The 18,239-nt window shown below is 47.1% G+C and overlaps 2 protein-coding genes across 2 annotated transcripts; both read right to left on the bottom strand.

Annotated features, from left to right (window-relative positions):
- Nucleotides 1-1,066: 1,066 nt before the first annotated feature.
- LOC127334094 (serine carboxypeptidase 1) lies at nt 1,067-16,326 on the bottom strand. Its single transcript, XM_051360508.1, has 13 exons — nt 15,987-16,326; nt 15,801-15,877; nt 4,185-4,307; nt 4,007-4,109; nt 3,877-3,914; nt 3,684-3,785; nt 3,487-3,567; nt 3,156-3,395; nt 3,015-3,080; nt 2,780-2,901; nt 2,012-2,125; nt 1,641-1,686; nt 1,067-1,277 (listed from the first exon to the last, which is right to left on the bottom strand). Exons 1-13 carry the CDS (start codon nt 16,273-16,275, stop codon nt 1,194-1,196), a joined length of 1,485 nt encoding a protein of 494 aa, XP_051216468.1. The 5' UTR covers nt 16,276-16,326; the 3' UTR covers nt 1,067-1,193.
- Nucleotides 4,317-12,695, bottom strand: LOC127334096 (uncharacterized). The gene is made up of 2 exons (XM_051360509.2): nt 4,665-12,695; nt 4,317-4,626 (listed from the first exon to the last, which is right to left on the bottom strand). Exon 1 carries the CDS (start codon nt 6,874-6,876, stop codon nt 5,896-5,898), a length of 981 nt encoding a protein of 326 aa, XP_051216469.1. The 5' UTR covers nt 6,877-12,695; the 3' UTR covers nt 4,317-4,626; nt 4,665-5,895.
- Nucleotides 16,327-18,239: the final 1,913 nt, after the last annotated feature.

The raw sequence follows: 18,239 nt of genomic DNA, 5'->3' as shown, positions 1-18,239 counted from the left end.
TTCCACTAACAAAAACGAGCAACACATACATGAGAGTTCATATCCAAATACATCACACATATGAATTTCGTAAAACATACCATTCCTAGGCACATAATAGACATATGTAAGACAATAGAATGCATTTGCTAAGCTCCAATTTTGCCTTTCACCACATACATACATAAGGTTCCATACATACACACATACATTCATATCTAGGGTTCCAACAAATATTTGGTTCAAATATTTCATTCAACACATCTAGGGTTCCTACATATCTAGGGTTCCTACATATCTAGGGTTCCTACACATACACATTCAACACATACATAGCCATTTCAAATCTAGTTTCCATGTCTAGGATTCATGTACAAATCTAGCAAGATCTATGAAATTAGTGGATGAATGTGAGGGATTCGAAGGGGATTACCTTGAGGAATGGATGGGGTAGACATTAGCCGGTCAGATCTGATGAATTTGTGGCCAATTTGTTGGGGGAGAGAGGGAGGGAGGAGGAGGAACCGCCGGCCGCCTTGGGGGAGAGAGGGAGGAAGGATAAGAAACAGAGAAGAAGATGGTCGGGCTGGGCGCGGGCGCGGGTGTGTGGCGCCCGTGGCATCGGCGCCACACAGGCTAGTGTGGCGCCCGTGGCATCGGCGCCACACAGTGAGCCTCGCAAAACGGCTAAGTCCCAGACGAATTGTCTCACAGTATGTTTTGGGCAATTACAAGTGCATGTGTGGCGCCGTTGGGAGGGGCGCCACACATGGTGCCACGTCGGATGGGCGCACCAGCTCAGCGGCGAGGGGGCCACGTCGGCTGGGACAGTGGCGCCGGCAGGAGGGGCGCCACATGGGCATGTGTGGCGCCCGTGGGAGGGGCGCCACACAAAAGGGTTAGATTGGTGAAATAGTTTCGCCGGAGGGTCAGTCTGTGCTTTTCTTTCTCTTTTGGGTTATTTTTGTGCAAATCGCCTTGATCATTCATCAGTTGTATCCTTATTTTTTCGGGTGCAGAAAGCGGAGTTGGGGCAGTTGTTTCCAAACGTTCAACAAGAGAATCTATGCCTAAAGATAACAGAGCCTTGGATTCTTTAATCTTTATTGGGTTTGACATTGAAAAAGGCAGTGTCATTATCAAGATATACAAAAAGAAACACCAGTATGAAATAAAGATGGTTGTGTGCATAGACTGATGCGAGGTCGATCAATTTAGATCTTTTCTCCAGACAACCAGCGGGTGTAGAACGCCAGAGATTCTTTTGGCTTGTACTCAGGAACAGTGTGTCCAGATCCCTGAAACAGGAATCTTATTAGAAGGACTGAGCCAAATTACAGTTACACTGGAAAAAATAGTAAAAAGTGGATCAACTCTCGTCAATTTGTTGAGATCCTCATTCAGCTAAAAGAAATTGAAGTGATAAAGTTTTGGTTTAAACACAATAGTTACTGTAGTCCGACCAGTCATGTCAAACTGGTGGAGGTTCACAAATCACCAGGGTAAGTCATTGATGCAGAAAAAGGTCTAATAAGCTGGCTGTATTTCTAGAATATTTTTCTGCTATAGAAATTTGTACCTAACAATATAAATATGTAATCGGAGGTGGAGAAGCTGCAGTTAAATGCATAGTTAACTATTAAACTTGTATAGTTACATACCTTTATGGTGAGGAAGGTAAGATTGTGATCATAACCTTGTGTATATCTGCAGTCACAGAAAACAGACGGCTTAAATCAACTGTCAGACATAAGTTTCCTTAATCCCAATGAAGTCCAAAACAGCTACTCAAGGAAAGTGTAGCCATACAAGCATGCATGTAGCTCCTCTTTTTAAACTAGATTGCAGATTGCTTCCCGATGACAGATCATTATATCGGGCCGAGTTGTTATTATTTAACAATAGCACATCAAATGGGAGATATATAATTCAACCTTTTTTGAGATGGAAGGATCTCATTCTCAACTTGATATACATGTAAATGATAATAATCAAGGTGAACGATATAAGATGAGAAGGTAGAACATCATACCCAGCAACTTGCCCTCCAAAGTACCATGATCGCCATGAATCAACAACTCCGTAGCCTAATGATCTGACCCATGCCTCCGTTCCGGTGAAAGGGATACAAAGATCATGATCTCCACTATACAATGACACACAAAAAGTTGTCAGATACCATTTTGATTTCTTCATCAAGAGATTAGATGTTGAAAAACGCGAGGGTGAGCATGGCATGGTATGCCCTGGGCCTTTTGCAAAAGAACATATGCACATATTAAGTTTATTCCACAAGCGTGTATTGTGCGGAAGTACCAGTACTAATAGAAAATCGTGACAAAGTTATACACATGTGAACTGTGAATTAGACCAATTTGCGCCACATAGTGCCAAAAATCCATATTAGAATGTTTCCTAGCTTTTAATTTTTTTTTGTATTAGAAGCATTAGTTAATCCATGCGTTAATTTTCTCTGGTCATTGTTCCACGGTCAGTTTAAGCATTCCAAAAGGATAATAGACTTAACCTTGCTACAAGGTTAGTAGACTTAAGCACATGGCATGCACATCAATGTAAGCTCATGAGATATGTGGAATAATCATCTTAACACAGGTCCAGATAACCTCTCATTTATTTTCACGAAGCCATATATATTAAAGCCTATTGTGTTAAAGGTAAGAATTATAGTCTAGGAGACTAGGACCATTGTCAGAACCAGTTTACCCAGGGTAAATAGTAGGAGTGTGAACTTTGAAAGGTCGTCCATGTCAAATGATCAAGTTGCAGGTGTGTCTCATACCTGTAAATAAGTACTCGATATCCCATAGCTGTGAACATTTTGTGATACTTCAGCATGCTGCCTGCCTCATGAGTGTAGTCTATTCTTGCAGTATTCAATTCCCATGATCCAATTACGCTTTTCTGACGTGCCATGTTGACCAAAATTGTTCCCAACAAACAAGATGGAGTGAATTAGCGCTAATTTTAGGAGTAAATTCACATGAACTTCTGGTTCTCTATGGAAGCAACCATACCGGTTTGGCGTGAATGGCAGCTCTTACATCTTCGTCATCCAGCCATATGGTCGCGAGTTCGTCACTCTAAAAGTACATGTAATTGTTATAGAAAGATAAAAAAATTGCAATAACTGAAAGGGTATTGGTATAATTGCATACCATGCATGGAAGTGATCTACCAGTAAGCTTAGGCCACATGGGAACACGTCCATTGCTCACAGCAAGGCGGAGAGGCCATGAACGACCCGCCATCCTCTTCCTCACGGGGAAAGGCCTCTCGGTCTCACCTAGCTTTCTGAAGCTTGCTGGCAAGCTGCTGTTCACGAAAACTACCTCTTGGATTTCAGGGTGGTGATAGCATGGTGCAAGAATGTTGTACTGGTTCAGGTCTTTCAGTTCCTGCAGATGACATCACAAATTGAGGCCTTACTGAATCAATAAGATTGCGTATTTGCTTGTCGGGTTACAGGTTCTGGCACGTGGACATTACCAAACGCACTCCATCTATCTTTTCTTGGCAAACATCGTTAACTTCTCCCCAGAACGTGCCATGGCAAGCAGCACTGACATTCTGAAACAGTGCAACAGTCAAGTCATTTTACCACTTGATCAAAAAAAAAGAAGTCATTTTACCATGCTATCTATCAAAAAATGGAATTGCGCATAAATGAGATGGCGAAAAAAAACCTCAAAAAATTCGGTTGAGATGAGACCCATCCCATGTGCAAACGGCACGAAAGAGTTGTAATCGTAGCCCATGTCAGTTGCTCCATTACCAATCAGATAGCCCTGGATGCAAATTTTAACTTCAGGTTGTAAACTCACACACAATTTTGCATGCACAACTGGATACAAAGGATAAAATGTTACTGGGAATGACCTTCAGATTAATTCTTGGCTGCAGATCCTTTTTTGTCCCTGGAACGACATAATCACGAGATGTAAATGACTTGCGATATCATATCAGCTAATATAAACGATCCACTCATTGTAAGCGACACAGTATCCACCTTTAACAACTTCATCAGCTAGTGTAGGAATGTAGATCCCTGCATATGACTCTCCGGAAATGTAGAATGGGTTCGACTGGAGCTCGGTGTATAACTCGAACCACTGCCGCAATGCTTAATTACAAATCAGTTTCTTCTATAATGCAGTGTAGATTATCACAATGGAAGCAGAGATTACCTTGAGAAGGAAGGTATGCGCATCAGCTGCGGTTTTCATGTCACCTGTTGTGTAGTCCGATTTGTTCGACGAGTATGACATCCCAACACCAGCAGGGGAGTCAAGGTATATGATGTTTGAAACCTAGTTAATTTCAAGACACATCTAACGAATCACTTGGCATGGGAAAAAATACTGGCCATTTTCTACAAACAGTGGAACTTATATACGGTTTTGGGAGGGCTGACATGTCGATTCACATGCTCTATTTTATTTTTGAAATGGAGGTTGATACCTGCCCTCTGCATCAAAATGATGCACACACCATTTATTATTATATTATTCTACAAACTTGACAAAGTGAATACAACGATCAATCCAAGCCATCATGCTAGCGACTGTTGTTGCTAGACCTACAAGATTGACGAAGGGGGTGTCAGGATCATGTGCCCTGACCTCACACCTACGCACATCATCGGATCATGTGCCCTGACCTCACACCTACGCACATCATCTAAAACCGAACGCCTCAGGAGCACAATCGGTCTGGTAAACCCTTAGCGCGCACCGGTCTAGAAGCCGCCACTGCCGTCTTCCCCATATTCATATTCAAGACATGGATGCAAGCATTGACCTTCCAGACGATTGCCTGCAGGAGGAGGTGGCGAATGCCGCGGAGGTGGTGATGGAGTGCCAGCTGGCACCCTTCCCCATCAAATACCTTGACATCCCTCTTTCCGTCCGTCGGCTGCCGGGTGAGGCGTTCTAGCCTGTGGTGGACTGATTTGCTGACAAGCTACCCACCTGGAAGGCTTTGATGATGCCTCGGGCGGGGCGCTTGGCGCTGGTCAAGTCGGTGCTAGCGGAGATTCTGCTGCACCAAATCATGGTGCTCACCTTCAACAAGAAGGCGTTGAAGAAGGTGAATACGATCCTACGGAGCTTTCTGTGGGCTGGTAGGGCGGAGGCCAATGGCGGCCACTACCATGTCAATTGGTCCAGGGTGTGCCGCCCGCTGCGGTTTGGGGGCTTGGGGATCCCAGATCTCGCACGCACTGCCATCAGCCTCAGGGTTCGTTTGCTTTGGAGGATGCGGACTGACCCCCAATGACCTTGGCGCGGGCTCGACATGCAGTTCTCGAAGATCGAGCTGGATGCCTTCGCTGCCTCCACTTTCATGTGGTTGGCAATGGAGAATCCGCTCTCTTCTGGGAGGACCGATGGTTGGATGGAAAGTCCTCCAGGGAGATAGCGCCAGAAGTCTACGCGCTCATTTCCAAGCGCTGCAGGAAGCGGCGCACGGTACAACAGGCGCTGGTGGAGCGCAGCTGGATATCGAACATTGGAGGTGTGACGAGTTCCCTCGCCCTCTGCAGTATGTTCAGCTATGGATTAGGCTGAGGGACGTGGTGTTATCTCCAGACCAAGACAGGCTGGTTTGGCGTTGGACGACGGATGGCCAGTATTCTTCTAGCTCCTGCTACGGCGCCCTCTTCCAGGGGGCGATTGTTAAGAATCGGTTTGTATATGTACGTATGTACACTGTATTTGTACCTGCCATGTTTATATAAAGAGAAGAGGTGGAGGCTTAGACCCCACGAAACCCTAAAACAGTTTTTATCTTGGTATCAGAGCGTAGGTCGCGTTTTCCGCCGCCGCCTCTCGATCTCGAGCGAGATCGCTCTTCCGCTCCGACGCCGCCTCTGCGTCGCGCTCCGCCGCCATGTCGTCTTCATTGGCGCTGCAGATCTCCAACCCAGTCGGCGCCATCGTCGCGCCGCCCTCCAGCTCCGTCCCCGCGACGGCCATGACGACCTCCAGCCCCGTTCGTCTGAACCGCTCCAACTTCATGTTGTGGCGCGGGCTGACGTTGCCCAATCTCTCCGGGGCCAATCTCCATGGCTACCTGGATGAGAGTATCTTTCCCGCGCCGGCGCAGACCATCACCGAGGGCACCGGTGATGCCGCCCGTGCTGTCCCCAACCCTGCGTACGCTACGTGGTGGTTGCAAGATCAGAAGGTGCTCGGCCTTCTGCTCTCCTCCATGGAAGAAGAGATCGCGTCCCAGCTGATTGGATGCAAGACGGCTGCCGCGGTCTGGGCGTCCGTCCACACCATGTTTGGCGCCCAGACTCGTGCCAACATCCGCCATATTCGGCGCCAGCTGCAGTCCCTCCGCAAGGGCGACATGACGGCGGAGGTGTACATGCAGAAGATGAAGAACCTCGCCGACATCATGGTGACCGCTGGCTTCCCCGTCAGCGACGACGAGCTTGTGGACTACATCATCACCGGCCTTGGCTCTGCGTTCAACTCCCTCGCCGGTCCCCTCAACCTGTCCACTCGCTCCATACCTTACACTGAGTTTTACTCGAGTGTTCTCTCCTTCGAGGCCATGCAGGTGCAGCAGGCCGAGACGGAGGAATGGCCATCCTCGGCCAATGTCGTGTCCCGCCCTAGCCATCAGCAGGGCTCGGGGTACCAGTCCGCCTTTTCCCCGCCGGCCCAAGGTGGTGGTCGCCCGGCTGGGCAGCCTTCGCACCAGTCTGGTCCCAACGGCGGCGGTGGTGGCGGTGGCCGCCAGAACTACGGCGGCAATGGGGGCGATCAGGGGCGTCCCAACTTCAACAACAACGGCACCGGCAATGGGCGCAATGGCAATGGTCGCCGTCGTCAGCGCCCTCAGTGCCAGATCTGCACCTACTGGGGTCATGCTGCGGCCGACTGCCGCAATCGCTACAACCCCGACTTCCAGCCTCGCGGGAACTCTCAGCGCTCCGGGAACTCCGCTTCAACGAGCTCCACCGACGTCCCTCCTTGGTTCATGGACTCCGGCGCGACGGATCACTTAACCAGTGATCTCTCGCGTCTCAACATGCACGAGCGCTACGCCGGGAAGGACCAGGTTCACGTGGCCAATGGGCAAGGTTTGTCTATTTCGCATATTGGTCATTCCTCCTTAGCCGGTTCATCTCTCAAGTTGAAAAATATTCTCCATGTCCCGCACATTAGCAAAGACCTCCTTTCTGTTTATCGCCTTGTTCATGATAACTATGTCTTTGTTGAATTTCATCGTGACTTTTTCTGTGTCAAGGACAAGGCCACGAGGAGAACACTTCTTCACGGTAGAAGCCGGGATGGACTCTATCCGATTCCAGTTAGTCGAGCGTCTTCATCATCGTCCACCCACACCTGTTCCAGCGTCCAGGCCACCTCCTCACGGTGGCATCAGCGTCTAGGTCATCCTACAAGTAATGTAGTGCAAGCTATTGTTAAGAATAATGAGCTCTCCTGTGCTCCTAGTGATACTTTGTCGGTTTGTGATGCGTGTCAGCGTGCCAAAAGTCATCAATTACCATATAATTTGTCTCATAGTATTTCCACTATGCCTCTTGAACTGATTCATTCCGATGTTTGGGGTCCTGCTGTGGCCTCCTCTGGTGGTTTCAAATACTATGTCAGTTTTATTGATGACTATTCGCGTTTTTGTTGGATTTACCTTCTTAAGCACAAATCTGATGTCGAGCAAGTTTTCTATGCTTTTCAGGCTCATGTTGAACGCCTTCTCAACACCAAAATTAAGGTTGTTCGGTCTGATTGGGGTGGGGAATATCATAAGCTTCACCGCTATTTTCAGCGCACTGGCATCTCTCACCAAGTGTCATGTCCCCATACCTCCCAACAAAACGGTGTTGCCGAGCGCAAGCATCGCCATCTCGTCGAGACAGGGCTTGCCCTGCTTGCGCACTCTTCCCTCCCATTACGTTTTTGGGATGAGGCTTTCACGACCGCATGCTATCTCATCAACCGCATGCCCACTCCGGTCCTTCGCAAGGATACTCCTCTTCATCGCCTCTTTAAGGTCCAGCCCAACTATGATTTCCTTCGGATATTTGGGTGCGCATGCTGGCCTAGTCTACGCAAATATAATACACACAAACTTGAGTTTCGTTCCAAATTGTGTGTCTTCCTCGGCTATAGTCCCATGCACAAAGGTTATAAGTGTCTAGATCGCTCCACTGGCCGCATTTATATCTCTAGAGATGTTGTGTTTGACGAGTCGTGTTTTCCCTATGCCACACCGGGTGTCACGGTTGATATTCCTACACTTCGTCATGCCATCTCTTTTCCCGAATCTGAACCGGCTACGAATGATCATGTGCGTAAATATGACCTAACCTACCTGTGCTCTAATCCGCCTCCATCAGGCGATGCTCCGTGTGTGCAGGTCTCCTCTTGGATTGATGTTCCCGCGCCGGCCTCCGCCCGTCCGATCGACGTGCATGGCGTGCATGCTCCCGGCACGCCTCCCCATGTGCCCGCTCCCGCGACCACGTCGCCCGATCCCGCGCCTGTGTCCGGCAGCGGGCTTGGCGCTCCACTGCATGGACCGGCCGCGCCACCCGATGCGCCGGTTCTCTCGCCTCCGTCGATGCCGGCTGCCGATCGCGGCGCGTCGTCCTCTCCAGTGCAGCCCGCGTCGCCTTCTGCTGATGGCTCCGACTCCTCAGCCGCGACGTCTTCGGCTGCTCCCTCGACCGCTCCACCCGCTCATCAGATGGTCACCCGACTGCGTGACAACACGCGGCGTGAGAAGCAATATACGGATGGTACTGTGCGGTATAATCCGAGTCGTCGCGCCCTGTTCGCTGCCCCCGTGTCTCATCGGGATGCTCTCCGTGCCCCGGAGTGGCGTGCTGCTATGGCAGAGGAGTTCTCTGCCCTTACTCACACAAGAACATGGACATTGGTTCCTCGTCCTCCTGGCACCAATATTGTTGGCAGCAAATGGGTCTTCAAAACCAAGCATCGTCCTGACGGTTCTATTGAGAAGCATAAAGCGCGTCTAGTTGCCCGGGGTTTCACACAGCAGCAGGGTCTTGATTATGGTGACACTTTTAGCCCAGTTGTGAAGCCTGCTACTATTCGAGTGGTCCTCTCTCTTGCTGTTTCTCGAGGCTGGACCCTTCGTCAGATCGATGTCAGTAATGCTTTTCTCCATGGTTTCTTGGCTGAGGATGTCTACATGCAGCAGCCACCTGGTTTTGAAGATTCTCGATATCCCTCTCATGTTTGCAAGTTGCAGCGTGCTATTTATGGGCTGAAGCAATCTCCTCGAGCTTGGTATGCTCGTCTCAGTGCTCGCCTGTTCCAGCTTGGTTTTGTTCCATCCAAGGCTGATACCTCCCTGTTCATCTTTAATCGGTCTGGTGTTCAAGTTTTCATGCTGGTGTATGTTGATGACATTGTTATTGCTGGCTCTACTCCTGCTGCTGTCGAAGGACTTGTGCGTTCTCTTTCAGACACCTTTCCGATCAAGGATCTTGGCTCTTTGGCTTACTTTCTTGGCTTAGAGGCTGCTTGCAATTCAGGGGGGATGATACTCACTCAGCGCAAGTATGTCTTGGATCTCTTGCTTCGTGTCAATATGGAGAATTGCAATCCTGTGCCTACTCCTCTAGTACCGACTGAGCGTCTTGCCCGTGATACTGGAGCATTTTTGGGTCCTGATGATTCTTTCAGGTATCGCAGTGTTGTTGGCAGTTTGCAGTATTTGACGCTTACACGGCCGGATATATCTTTTGCAGTAAATAAAGTATGCCAGTTCCTTTCTCAGCCCACTGAAGCACATTGGGAAGCTGTCAAACGTATTTTGCGTTATGTGAAGGGAACCTTGGACACCGGCCTGCGGATACGCAAGTCACCGTTTCTGAACATCAGTATTTTTACAGATGCGGATTGGGCAGGATGTGTTGATGATCGACGCTCCACTGGAGGGTTTGCTGTCTTTGTTGGACCGAACCTTGTTTCCTGGAGTGCAAAGAAGCAGCCTACTGTTTCGAGATCAAGTACCGAAGCAGAGTATAAGGCACTAGCTAATGGAGCTGCTGAAGCTATGTGGGTGAGTTCTTTGCTTAAGGAACTAGGAGTAACCCAGCAGCAAGTTCCAGTTTTGTGGTGTGATAATCTAGGGGCTACCTACCTTACAGCGAATCCAGTCTTTCATGCTAGAACTAAGCACATTGAGATTGATTTCCATTTTGTGCGTGAGCAAGTAGCTGATGGCGCTTTGAAGGTGAGGTTTATCTCTTCTCAAGATCAGCTGGCTGATGTATTCACAAAACCAGCCACACGGCAGATGTTAGACCGATTTAAGTCCAATCTAAACCTTGTATGTAGTAAATAGTTTAGATTGAGGGGGAGTGTTAAGAATCGGTTTGTATATGTACGTATGTACACTGTATTTGTACCTGCCATGTTTATATAAAGAGAAGAGGTGGAGGCTTAGACCCCACGAAACCCTAAAACAGTTTTTATCTGCGATACTATCAGGTTTCTGGAGGCTCAACTGAAAATCTTGGGTGCCACCCATGGTGAAGTTGTTCATCTGGCTTGCTTGCCTCGATAGATGTTGGACGAGTGGGCGTCTGGCGCGGCAGGGATTGCCCCACGCAACAAGATGGGAGACTATGGCGCACATTCTGACCGAATGCTCCTTCTTGAGGACTATTTGGTTTGAGGTCCTATCGTGGATTCGGTCCACCGTTAGGCTTCCCACGGGTGAGAGTGACTTCGCAGGGTGGTGGTCGCTGGTGGTGCGACCGCCCCTCGCCAGTTGCGTAAAAGTACATCGTCACTCATCATGCTCATGGCGTGGTGGATCTGGAAGCACAGGAACGCTGCGGTCTTCGACAATGTGCGTCCCTCAGTGACCTCCTTACTAGGCGACATCAAGGCCGAAGCGCGACAGTGGGCGGACGCGGGTGCCCGGGGGCTTCGCCAACTTCTCCCCTAGATTAGGTCGTCTGGGTTGAGTTGTATGGCGTGGCGTGGTGCTCTCTTGAACTTGTACATATGAACATTCTTTTTTATCAATGCATCGAAACGCAAGACTTTTACGTTTTCGTGATTTTTTAATCCAATAGTTATACTATAGGAGTAGCACGCTATAAGGATCAGCAACTCAATCAATAACTATAGCACACATTACACTCGCATAAAGGTCTTCTGGCAGCTGGTTCTTAATCTGCTATCCGCTTCTCTACTCTTTTCTCTTCCAACTGAGCAAAATGAGATTATTTAATCTTATATGGTGTGCTTATATTATCTTAATGTAGTTGCTCTAAATGGTACGAATATCTTGGCGGAGAGCCTTTCCCACGTTAAAGAAACTCATGTGATCTTTTAATAATAGTAATTTCCATACACTAGTATATGTTGAAATACTGAGCTCAATACTAGTGGGCCATATAAGATTTTAGAAATTCCTATAAATCTCAAAACCCATGTGTGGTAGCTCATGTGAGACGCAGCTCAAGTTGGTGGCAATCTCACATGTGAGTGGCAAGTGGTGAGAGTGCTAAGTTCAGTCACACATAGAAAGTTGGGAGGAAATTAGACAAACTTATAAGAGACGTTATCTCACCATTTGGTAAGTTAGTGAGAATAGGAGTAGTACATGCGCTCTCCTCTCCCTCCTTCACCATTCGCTCATCCCATCACGACGTGTATGCCGCGCTAGTGTTGAGTGGATTGAGTCTCGAGCCGAACTTTATTTTGCCATCCAAGAAAACCGAGTCTTTGCCAGAAGCATCACAGTTAGTCGGTTCAGATCGCTCCTGAATCGTGGGCTACTATAACCGACTCAAACGTGCGCCATGAATGCCTGAGCCTCTCTATATATATTCTTGCATGGCTTCCGCTGCAAAAACAGCTTACCCACGAGTTAGAGTTTTGCCACATCTCTGTACTCGCCCAGCAGCGTGCACCGGTGAACTGGAGAGAAGATCTTCGGAACCAATCAACTTTGTGATCCTGTACGGGAGAGGGTGAACTAGGTTTTTCGGAAGTGCTTAGCACGACTGCTCACGGTCTTCGGGCGTCTTCCATCCAAGTTGGGCAGTTCTGTGTACCATCGTCTCTGTCGCCGTTTGCTTGACCCGTCTTCACCAACATTGTTGTCAACACCTTCACTGCTGCATCAACAACTAATTCATCTACAAATGATCAGTACATGCGTCGTGATCCGATCTGTTTAGTTATGGTTGTTGTTCCCTTTTCATGTTGATCGATATATCTAATATGTTCGAATTTCACATGTTAGTATTTTATGTTGTCATGTTTAATATTATGGAATTAATCATGGAAATATTGCTTAATTATTCAAAAATCAAAAACCTAACTTTAGGCAATTTTCTGCATTATCAATGACTGTGTTAGCCGATGCACTGAAGCCGGATAAGTTTACCGATGTGCACTTCAATAGATAGCAAGTAAAGGCCATGGTATGTTTTATTGTTTGAAAATCCACGGGGTGATTGATGGAAAACCTGAAGAGGCTATGTCTAAAGCAGATTGGGAAAAGTTTGAGGAAGCCTACAATTTCCTGGGAGGTGTCATTCTTGCTGATCGTCTGTGTGATGTGTACATAGACATAACATACGTGAAAGAGCTTTGGGATCCATTTAATACTAAATTAAACGCTTGATACATGCAATTAATTGTATATCATGTAGATCTTCCATGGTTTCGGGATGGAGCAAGCCTATGAGATACAGTTCATTGCAAAGTGGCCTCCACGGTCGCTGTCGCTTTCACCGTCGTCATCTTCCGAGGGGGAGTAGGAGTTCGAGTTCATCGTCGTCCTCAATGGCGACACACTAGGCATCCAGAGGCCGCCAGACAAGTTCTCCAACTTCGTCGCTAGCATGGAGTCGGCCCGCTGTTGCGGTGGGAGACTAGCTGTGGCTTTTTTCGGTGGATGGTGGACGTGCTCTTCGACGGACGTGGCAAGATGTACCTCCAGACCGGCTAAGAGAAGTTCGCGCGCTACCACGACCTCCAAGCCGGTTGCGTGCTCAACTTCTACTACCAAGACGGCGAGGAGATAAGCGTGAAGGTGTTCGATGACACGTCCTGCCGCCGGCTCTACCACAACGACGACGACGACGAAGACGATGATTGAACACGGCGAGTGTTCTTTTTTTTTGCAGCGAAGATGACCGCCGGCCAATTAAAACCACTAGTGTAGGTTTCTAGATGGTCTTCCTACGCATCCAAGAACAAAAATCGGGCACTCTCTCAACCAGCTGGATTTTCCCGTTTACGTGAGTGAGAGTGCCTGAGAGTGTTCTTTCTTGGCAGCGAACAAAAGAAATCCACGAGGCCAACACTAGTTAGGTTTCTCATTTTGCAATGTTTGAACCATGTTCCAAACTATGTATTAGTTTGTGTAATGTTCCTTCTCTCTACTGAAATAAAAATGCAAAAAAAAGTTACTTTAATGTTTGGAGGGTGCGTTTGGGGGACACGACTGGGCAGCGACGCGCCCCAAACGCGGCACGAAGAAAAAACGTCCCCCAAATAATCGATCCGACGTGATTTGGAAACGTTTTGTGGGACGTGACTGGAAATGCTCTTATGTCCCCTAATTGACGGCTAGGCTAGGATTGCAGAAGGAAAGGGAATCAAGATTTCTCGGACTAGGATCCAAGTACAGTTGGGCATGGGCTGCCCGGCCCGACCAAAAAAATCTCGGGCCGGGCCAGGTCGGGCTTGCACTTCGGGACGGGTTTGGGCTTGTATTTTGAGCCCGAACGTCGGGCCGGGCCGGGCTCGGGCTTACAGTTTTCGCACTTTAGGCAGGTTCGGGCTGGGCTTCTCGGACCGGACCGGGCTTTTTGCTTGTTCAGGCCGGGTTCGGGCTTAATTTATAGGCCCGACGGTCGGGCCGGGCCAGGCTCGGGCTTGGCATTTTACGTTTGGGCTTTTTCGGGCTTGGCCCGAAGCCCGGCCCGGCCCGAGTTTTGCCAAGGTGTAGATCCAAGGATGGGCTCCGCTGGAACGAGACATGGATGAAGGATGATAAAAGCGTAACTATGTGATGGCATCTTGGTTGAGATGGTTTAGAAAATGCATAGATGATAAAAGTGTTCCATTTAAGGTCTTCCACAACAAGATGTTTTTAGCGCGGTATTCCACGTAAGATGTGACACCATATTAAATGATGAAAGAGATGATTATTGTATCTTAGTTACTCTCTCCTTTTTATTTACTTGGTGTTTCAAATTTAGTCAAAGTCAAAATTTGGTAGGTTTGACTATAGATGTTGATATTTTTTGCTAATAATTTAGTCAAACGTTTTAAAGTTAGACTCTGACAAATCCTAGAACACAATCTATTTATAAGCAGAAGGAGTACGACACAACTCATGCAAAAAATCACACACAAAAAAGTAGTGCTAGTCTAATCACATACATGAGGCTAAAATTATTAAATTTAGATACAACCCTAAAACTACATTGTAGTAATTAGTTTTTAACATACATCACTATATGAAATAATGTGCTAAGAAATAATGATATAATTTTTGTAACATATATTTAATATTTTATTGATCAAAGTAATTTTTTGAACTACGTGCACGCCTATTAAACTGGTCTGAAGGGAGTAGTACTAGAACAACTTTCCCGCTATCTAATTAATGTTCGCACACAGTGCGTCCGCAGTAATGTCGATGTCAATCTCTTTGTGGTCTACTCCCTCTTCCCAAATTAACCTGAGCTATTTTTTTTGTAAAATTTAATCATCTATGTGGAAAAGAATGCACATATTTACAATAGAAAATCGATATTATTAGAATAGTGATGAAATACATATTTTCATACTGCAGGTATTGGTGATTGATGTTGATAGTACTTGGTCAATTTACAAAGTTTGACGGGACTATACCTAAAACGCACGGTAATTTTGGACGAAGAGAGTAGTATCATCATGACACCGTTTTCCTGACTTCCAATTTGTAAAACCAGATCTGCGAGACTTGTTATTCCTAATGCTCTGGGATAACCAGATCTCCATGATACAGGTCCTAATTAAAAAATCTTATATATTGGTTTAGTGAACTACTTGCCGACAACGCAGCCTTGATTAACGTTAAGTAAACGAATCTGGGGCTAGTGTCAGTTAACTTGCATTTTTTTTATCTCAAAGTTATCATCTACGTACAAGACAGACGAATCTGGCACTAGTGGCAACTAAATTTGCATTTTTAACTCAACGCCATCCTTTACACACTTGGAGGACGATGCAAGACGAATGGAACGAATGGAGCACCTAAGGGTATGTACAAGTAGCATTGTCACGTATAATAAATGCTAAGGTAGAGAAGAGAGAATGCTCGATTTTTTTTTTGCTTTCTTTTAATTATGAGATAATTTCTTAGACAATCTTCCTCGCCACATATTTAGGATGTGTGGTTACTAAAGGTAATGCTAACAAATAACCTATTGTACATAATATTTTGTTATTATATCTAAATTATGTGGTAAGCTTAAGATAAGACAGCCATATCAACTATTACACGTGCCCTAATCCGTGGATAAAAAGTACTCCGTATAAAAGGATGTTAAAGATTTATCTAAATTTATATGTATCTATACATTAAACAGTATCTAGATATATCTAAATTTAAATAAATTTTTGATATCTTTTTATGATTAATTTACCAATCTACAAACAGGGGGTAGTCCTGAATTTATATGCACTGCAAAACTGCACCATATTCTCCAAGAAAAACTCCGCATAAACTTGTAAAAGTTACGAGTACAGAGACTGTATAACTTCCAGGTGAATTACCTTTGACCAGCTATACGGATTGAGCTGCAGCTTGGGCAATCCTCCCGGAGTGCTTCCACGCTCAAAATTGAAGGGGCCTAATAAATAATTAAAGAGCAGGGCTGGATCATCCTAAAATCAAGATCGAACACCACCAAGCAAAGAAAGCATTGTGTCTGGAGGACGGGAGGTGAGATCGATTCTAACCGTTCTCGTAGACAAATCCATCGAAGCTGGAGCAGCCTGGGCCGCCGTTGAGCCAGAGCACGACGGGGTCGGTGGCCGGGTCGCGCTCCGACAGCACGACGTAGTAGAACAGCCTCCTGTCGTTGCTCTCGTCCACGGTTACGTACCCGGAGTAGTGTTTGGACGGGAAGGCGCCATCGAAGCCCGGGAGCTGGGCGACAAGGTGGTTCTCCGGGGCCGCAATGGCGAGGGAGAAGAGGAGCAGCACAAGAGCGAGGAGGAGGGGAAAGGGAAAGGGGGAGGACGCCATTGGGGCCCGCGATAGCAGCTGTTCGGGAAAATGATACGTAGTATAGGCAGAGAGCCGGTGGAGGAGCAACACAGTGATGTTATAGTCAGGTGACCGGTTGGTGCATACTATGCTATGGTCCGGGGATCGACGGAGGAGGCCACACGCGACTGCGAGCGCATTTACAACGTGATGTTGGCGATTTTTTTTAAATAATACATGTTTTAATATTAATTTCAGAAATAATATTACTTTTTAGCAATTTTCAGAAATAATACACCGTCGAGTTCGATGAACCCGAGATTCAAATATCGAGGCAGAGGAGCCCGAATTTGTAACTTTGGTGCTGAGAAACCCGATTATAGGATTCCCCTGCGGCTGAAAAAAAAAGCGAGAAAGAAGAAATCGGGGTTTGTGAACCCGATTTTAATAAATCGGGCATGGTGAACCCGATTCCAATAAATCGGGCATGGTGAACCCGACTTGTTTCTGCACGATTTTTTCCCGCCTTTTCGCGTTCACACCGCCGTGTTTCCCTCCCGCCCTTGCCGCCATCCTTCCCGCCACTCCTTCCCACCAACATCTCCCGCCAATTTTATCCCGCCACTATCTCCCGCTATACTTTCCCACCACGATGTTGAATTTTTGCCTATAAAAGCAGGCATCACTACTCTTGGCTGCACAAGTGATTCTATCTCTCTCTTTTTTATGTTTGCTCACCCTTAGCCATCATGAGTGTGCCGTGCTCTGACCAGGAGTCTAGGCCGGTTAAGGCGAAGGCTGCAAGTTTGCCCCCGGGTGTGACTGCGGAGCGGTGTTGGTGCGTCCGTCTTGCTAAGGTTAAGCAGGTGGAGGATTTCTCCGACTGGTTCGGCATGAAATTTTTCATGTGTGCGAGCTATGAGCATGATCCACCCCGTAGTTCAGCTTCGTCGTCCACCAGACCGCCGGTATGTTTCGACATAATTTTATGTTGGCTTAATTTTTTTGAGAATGTGATTTAATGTTACTGTTTGTGTTGCAGTCTCCCCCGCCCCTATGCAAATGGTTTCACTGGATAGACACGGAGCAGCCGGACTGGGCGCGGCAGGAGGTTGAGGAGAAAGACCGGCGTGCGTGGGCAACATTCTTTGAGGAGGAGCGTCAGGAAAAGGCGCGTGCTAATGCTAAAGCAGAGCGAGAGAGAGACAGATCCAGAAGCTAAGGGCAGAATAAGCTTGTAATCGCGAGGTGAATCAGAAGAGGATGGATGATGAGGCTGCACGTAGGTTTGCAGAGGAAGAGGTACGCATGGAGGCTCGTGAAGCGGAGAGGAAGAGACTAAGGGAACGAGCTGCTGAAGCGCAAGCGGCAGAAGAACGCGGCGACAAGTCTGGAAAATGGCTACGATGGACGCATGGAAAGTAGTGTGATGTGTCGTACTGGCTATGTATCTTAATTTCAGTTTTAGTTTGTCGTTGTATCTTAAATTCCGTTGTAGTGATAAGCCGTGTTTTTATTTCAGCTGCAATGTATCTTAATTTCAGTTTTATTATTGTTTCCCGCCGAAATTCGCCGCCCAATTTTTCCCGCCTAATTTTCCCGCCTTTTATTCCCTCCCAAATCTCCCGCCACTTTTTCCCGCCCATTTTTTTCCGCTCATATCTTCCCGCCGAAAGTCATCCCTTCTAGCCTATAAAAACCCCCCACTGTTTCCTTGTATTTCAGTGTATTCTCTCAACAAGATGGATCCCCCATATAAGAATCCCCCATCTTTTCAACGAATTCATGGCCAAACCTCTTCTAGACGAGGCCCGCAAAGTGATGAGGGAGAGTAAGGTAGAGACATTCGAGGAGTTTGTCAGTAGCGACACCTTGCTCCGTAAGGTGGGTAGGGAATTTGAGAATTGGTCTCATGGGTATCCACTTAAGAAGATGCCTGCTCGTAGCCCACGATAAATAAGGTGTGAGCTTATCAGGTTGAATGAGAAGTGGAAGTCACTCAC

Source organism: Lolium perenne, chromosome 2 (assembly GCF_019359855.2).
Source record: "Lolium perenne isolate Kyuss_39 chromosome 2, Kyuss_2.0, whole genome shotgun sequence".
Lineage (NCBI taxonomy): Eukaryota > Viridiplantae > Streptophyta > Magnoliopsida > Poales > Poaceae > Lolium > Lolium perenne.
This window is presented reverse-complemented; position numbering and strand designations above follow the sequence as displayed.

Bases quoted from the DNA above. Each gene is read 5' to 3' on its own strand.
- LOC127334094 (XM_051360508.1), bottom strand. From the start codon at position 16,275: ATGGCGTCCTCCCCCTTTCCCTTTCCCCTCCTCCTCGCTCTTGTGCTG. The intron at 3,786-3,876 runs GTCATTCCCAGT...ATTTGCATCCAG, and splicing joins AGCCAAGAATTAATCTGAAG to GGCTATCTGATTGGTAATGG. The intron at 3,396-3,486 runs GTAATGTCCACG...TGTCATCTGCAG, and splicing joins AGATAGATGGAGTGCGTTTG to GAACTGAAAGACCTGAACCA.
- LOC127334096 (XM_051360509.2), bottom strand. From the start codon at position 6,876: ATGACCCCAGTAGGTGCAGATCTGGCACTGAGGGCGCTGACGACGGCG.